Source organism: Malurus melanocephalus, unplaced genomic scaffold (genome assembly GCF_030028575.1).
Source record: "Malurus melanocephalus ecotype Western Australia unplaced genomic scaffold, MMel_1.1 scaffold_621, whole genome shotgun sequence".
NCBI lineage: Eukaryota > Metazoa > Chordata > Aves > Passeriformes > Maluridae > Malurus > Malurus melanocephalus.
The window spans coordinates 73469-78316 of NW_026623853.1; the positions used below are offsets into that span (position 1 = coordinate 73469).

Here is a 4848-nt window from a genome sequence, read left to right on the forward strand (position 1 = left end):
AATGAGACAGAGGGAACCCTTATCTACAATCATAAAAAATTAAATGCAGCTAAGATAGATGTCACRTTCATGAAGATAATCAGGAACTTCATACCCTGTGCTTTGTCAAAGCACTCAACTGCTAATGGACAGCTGCTGCTGATACAGGAGATGTTCCATTCCCCCAGGCTCTGAAGAATGCTCATGTGTAACTAAAAGCTTTCAGATTTATCTCCTGGAGCTGCTGGTAAAACTCTGCGTTCAGACCGTGTAAACCTTCTCACGAACCGAGGCACATCCATATAGAATATGCTCATGAAAGAAGGGAACCAGGTATTAATATTTGCACATTAACACCAGCAGAGAGCTCATTAAAACACTCTGCACTCCCTCACACCCCAAGTGTTCTTTTAGGAGAACATTTGAGATGATGTCATGAACAAGAGAGAAGTCACAAATCTAAAGACAACAGTTTGTCTCAACTTCCATTCACATTTTCCCATTAAGATCTCTATCAGGGCCAGAAAAGTGGCTGAATTATCTGATGCCTTCCTGTCAGGGAATGCTGTCATCTCTCAGACATAYCCAAGACATGCAAGTGATTAAGAAATGATAGTGCAACTCCTGTGATGCAGTGTGTGCTGTATTTCACAGCTGGAAACGTTACAATCCTCAATAAAGGGAAGCCAACAATTCCCTTCAAGTCATGAAAGCACTGAGCTCAGCTGTGAATGACTGCAGACAGAGTGTGTTGTGACACATGCAGGAAGAGCTGGGTTTTATAAGGAGATTATTCTTGCCAACATGATTCTGATAAGGAAGTCTTTGCCAAAAAAAAAAAAAAAAAGAGATATGTTTGTTTTCCAAATCTTTATACAGTCTTTACACTCATTTATTTGAGCTTCCCTTTGCACAAAATGCCACAGAGCACAATTCTTTGTGATACTAAAGGAGCACCAAGCATGGGAATGAAGGGCCATGCTTGATTCACCCATCACACAACAAAGCAGAATCATGCTCACAGGAATAKATCCCAAATATTATAAAGAAAATGAAGAGCACAGAGAGTTTTACAAAATATTTATTTTGAAAAAGATCACTCTGTACAAATTTAACGTTCTCAACACTGAAGTTTTATAAAAATGCTAACACAACAGAAAGACGAGTGAAACATTAAACTGCTCTTTTTCTTAAATTACAAAGGAACAGATTCATTCTAAAGAAGCTACTKTAATTCTAAACAGTAAAGAGAACTTGATAAGATTTTCTTTTTCTCTATTACAGACAAATACAGGTATCAAAGGATGACTTTTTTCCATCCTTTTATAAACTTCCCCCCCAAAACACTGTCCACAACTAAACCAAATACTCCAAATGGTTTACACTTTTACTGTACATAGCTTGTGCTMCAGGAAAAGTCAGCACAATTTGATCATCATTTTCTCAGTGCCTAACAAAATCTCACCTCTATAACATCTGGTACAAAATWGTCTGTACAAACCAACATTGCTCATGTAAATCTGAAGCAAACTTAAAAGTTAAGAGCATTTATCCATGCCTTCAATTTGGCATTATGAAGAGAGAATGATTAAGTAAAATTTCACAGAGTAAAACTCAGTAACTGGGATTACTGTATTTTTCTTTTTTTTAAGTAATTACTATTGTATAAAAAATTTATATACTACAGGTTATTAGGAATGGCAGACCCTAAATCTAACAATGCTTCTTTCATAGTCTTCATCACAAAATTAGATTTCTCTGTATATTATTTTTCTCTCTTCATTTTAATCTATTTGTGAAAGCTGCTATTGCATATCAACTGCTTAAAGAGGAGGAAATGTCTCCTCATGAAATTAAAAAGAGTAAAAACGCCGTACTACTGTAAACACAACTAGAATAAAAACTGACAGAATGCAGKGTGACAGGTAAGCCATCGTCTGGAAAGCTTTTTTCACATTTTCTCAACATAAAATATGGCTCACATCACAAACAACGGGAGGATAAAAAATAAAACAAAAAAAAAGAACAACAACAAAAAAAAATTTAAAAAAATATTAAAAGAAAAAACCACCCCAAACTATAGCAATTTTGAAGTCAGAGCCAGGGGTGCCAGGCAGGATCCATCCTGCAGAGGTTGTCCAAGCTGTTTGCTGCTGCCACCAAAGTGTTGACTTTGCTCTCCCCTCCCTCAAACTGAGCCAGGTTGTGCAGGCGAGTCATGATGGCAGTCACAGCTTTCTGAACCAGTGACACCAGCTGCTGGCTGTCCATGTTTTCAGGCTGCCCAGCTGCTGACAGGGGAGAYGAGGTGTCCTCCTGGGTTTTTTTGTGCCATGCGATGATTTCATCCCGTAGCACGGTTTTTAGGATGCCATCAACCTTTATGAAGAAGAAAAATCCGATTATTATTGCACTTAATCCAAAGAACAATCAGGTTCTATCAGATTACAGGATTGTAACTCGATTTTAGTCAACAGCCTTTTGACACTTTTGGTGCCACATTGCAATTTCAGACTTTTCAAGSTGAGGCTTCCAACTATCTCTATTATTTTCTCTCAAGGTGTTTCTCTTAATAAAAAGTTTCCATTACAAAAACACAGCCCAATAACTCCTACAAAAATGAATAACATATATTAAGATATTGATACACAAATATTGTTGTGTAGGTTCTATTTTTAAATTAGTCCACTAATTCATGGTTTTTCGCACACACACACAGAAATCTTGGGCACAGATTTGGAGGACTTTGAAAAGCTGAGGTTTTTTTTGCAGAGTCATTACACTCTTGGGGAATATCATTTTCTGCCAAACAGGGGAAGAACATGGACTACAACATACATACATATGTATCCAATATATATACATACATGTTATATAGGCCAATTCTATCCTTGGATGAAAAAGAAATGCYTGMAACAAATAMTTTMCTATTTTTTCTCATCATTGAGTTGMGTTACTGGTATTAATCTGTCAAATCTAACCATCTCCAACTTCTAAAACAAACTTTTATGTGTCCAGTCTGAGTCAAAAGTTTGCACATAAYAAATAAAACATTTCCAAAGATTTCCAACATTTCAGCTGGCCTTTGTGATGACCACAGGGTAAAATTTTAAAACAAATACGCTCTGTTTAGTTTACAAATTATCAAACAGAAGCCTGCAAATAATCTTGCAGAAGGTGTACGAACCTTGAAGTTTGGCTGTGCAAAGCAGCGAGCCACTGCAATCATGGAGGCAGTGAGGGGCCCCGAGACCCCGATGGTGGTGAGGAATTCGGAGATGTTTGGGGTGAGCCTGAAGGGAACCGGGCGATTGGCGTCCAAATCTCCAGTGGCATCGTTAATGTCGAAGCGAAAGTAAGCTACATTGAGCTTGCCAGTGTCCTGGATTGAAGAGAAAAATAAACAAAAGCAATTAAATTACAGATTTTACTTCATGGAACCAAAAGAAGTTGGATTTTTGTTTATTTTTTTTTAACCAAACACCTTTYGAGCAAAGAAGTTATAAATGTGCCAAGTCGGGTAAGCATTTCTCTCAAAATGTTGTATCCAAACYTTTTACTAAAGATAAGAAATACCAAACTTAAGGAATAGATTCTTGCAGATCATGATCCATCAGGAGTCACTGCCAGCAGATCCCTGGGACAATGTTCAGTGTTCACAGCTCACTGTGGGTGAGCAGCTGAACATTTATTAGAGGGACCAAAAAATCYTCATTGCCACAAAGACTGCAGCCCTCCATGCAGTAAAATGACACTGAGACTTTGATWAATGCCAACTTTGCTCTTCTAAGGTGGCAAATCTCATTTAAAATATTGGGTTAAAACAGAAAAGTCATTATTAATAGAAGTTGCAGCTTGACATGATGGCAATGCTGAGAAGAGAATGATATTTGAAAAAGGGTTTAGCCCTCTAAGGAAATAAAGCTCTAAATTTTATTTTTCTTACATCTGATTGATTTAATACAGAGGTAATTGCAAAGCAATATATTTGATGGAGGACAAGAAARAGAGACTTATCAGTCATTTACAGGAAGAGTTTGAACACCTAAGAAGGATTTCACTAAGYTCTAAACTCTCCCCACAGAAGGCTGAGTTGATGTCCATGGGGACTGCAATTTAAATTACTGCCTACAGGATGTACAATAACATAAAAATAAAAATACATGGTGAACTTGGACTCATTTTAAAGCACAGTCCAAATTTCCACCTGATCCATAATGAACCAACTGATGTGTACCTGGGCAATCTGCAGCATCTCAGGGTTGAGTCTGTTCAAATGAAAGATGAATTCTGCAAAGCCAATCARGGCTAATTGGATGGTGAACATCTTCCTGAAGGTCCAGTAATCCGTGGCGTTGGGGAAGGTGTGCAGAGCCCACTCCTTGAGCATGCTGCGAGGCACCATGTTACTCTGCACTTCCTTCAGGATGTCCCTGAGAACCTGCAATGAGAAATGTTCATTGTCCATTTTATTTTGTAACAAAGAAAGTCTCAGAYCACTGTTAAATGATGTCTGTAATACATATGTGCTGGGTATTTTCTAACAGCTGTATTTGAAATACAATTTTATGTAAGAATTGGCATTTTATGTAAGAACTTGCACTAACCCTAAGATAAAAAACATTAAATAATCTTATATATCACAATTGGTTGTCTGATGAATTTATAGAGAGAGAACTTAGCTCTTTCTGAGTACTTCATTTATGAGCTGAGATTGCCTAACTGCTGCTGTTTGGCTCACATGAAATGATCCAAAGGCAATTTTAGGAGAAACATKAGAAGAACATGGGAAGCCTGCCTCACATACCATGCTGTAACTGCTTATGTAAATTAGGAATGCTGCTTCCCATGCTGTCAATTAATTATTTT

General features: G+C 37.4%; 1 protein-coding gene across 1 annotated transcript in view; it reads right to left on the bottom strand.

The window, feature by feature from the left end:
* Positions 1-1614: 1614 nt before the first annotated feature.
* The window catches only part of TRRAP (transformation/transcription domain associated protein), a 70998-nt gene continuing 67764 nt past the window's right edge, over positions 1615-4848 (bottom strand). Inside the window, exons 70-72 of the mRNA XM_057383297.1 lie at positions 4217-4443; positions 3167-3361; positions 1615-2358 (exon numbers count right to left, since the gene is read on the bottom strand). Of these exons, the coding sequence (XP_057239280.1) occupies positions 2074-2358; positions 3167-3361; positions 4217-4443 (707 nt within the window). The 3' untranslated portion in view covers positions 1615-2073. The remainder of the gene's footprint in view (positions 2359-3166; positions 3362-4216; positions 4444-4848) is intronic.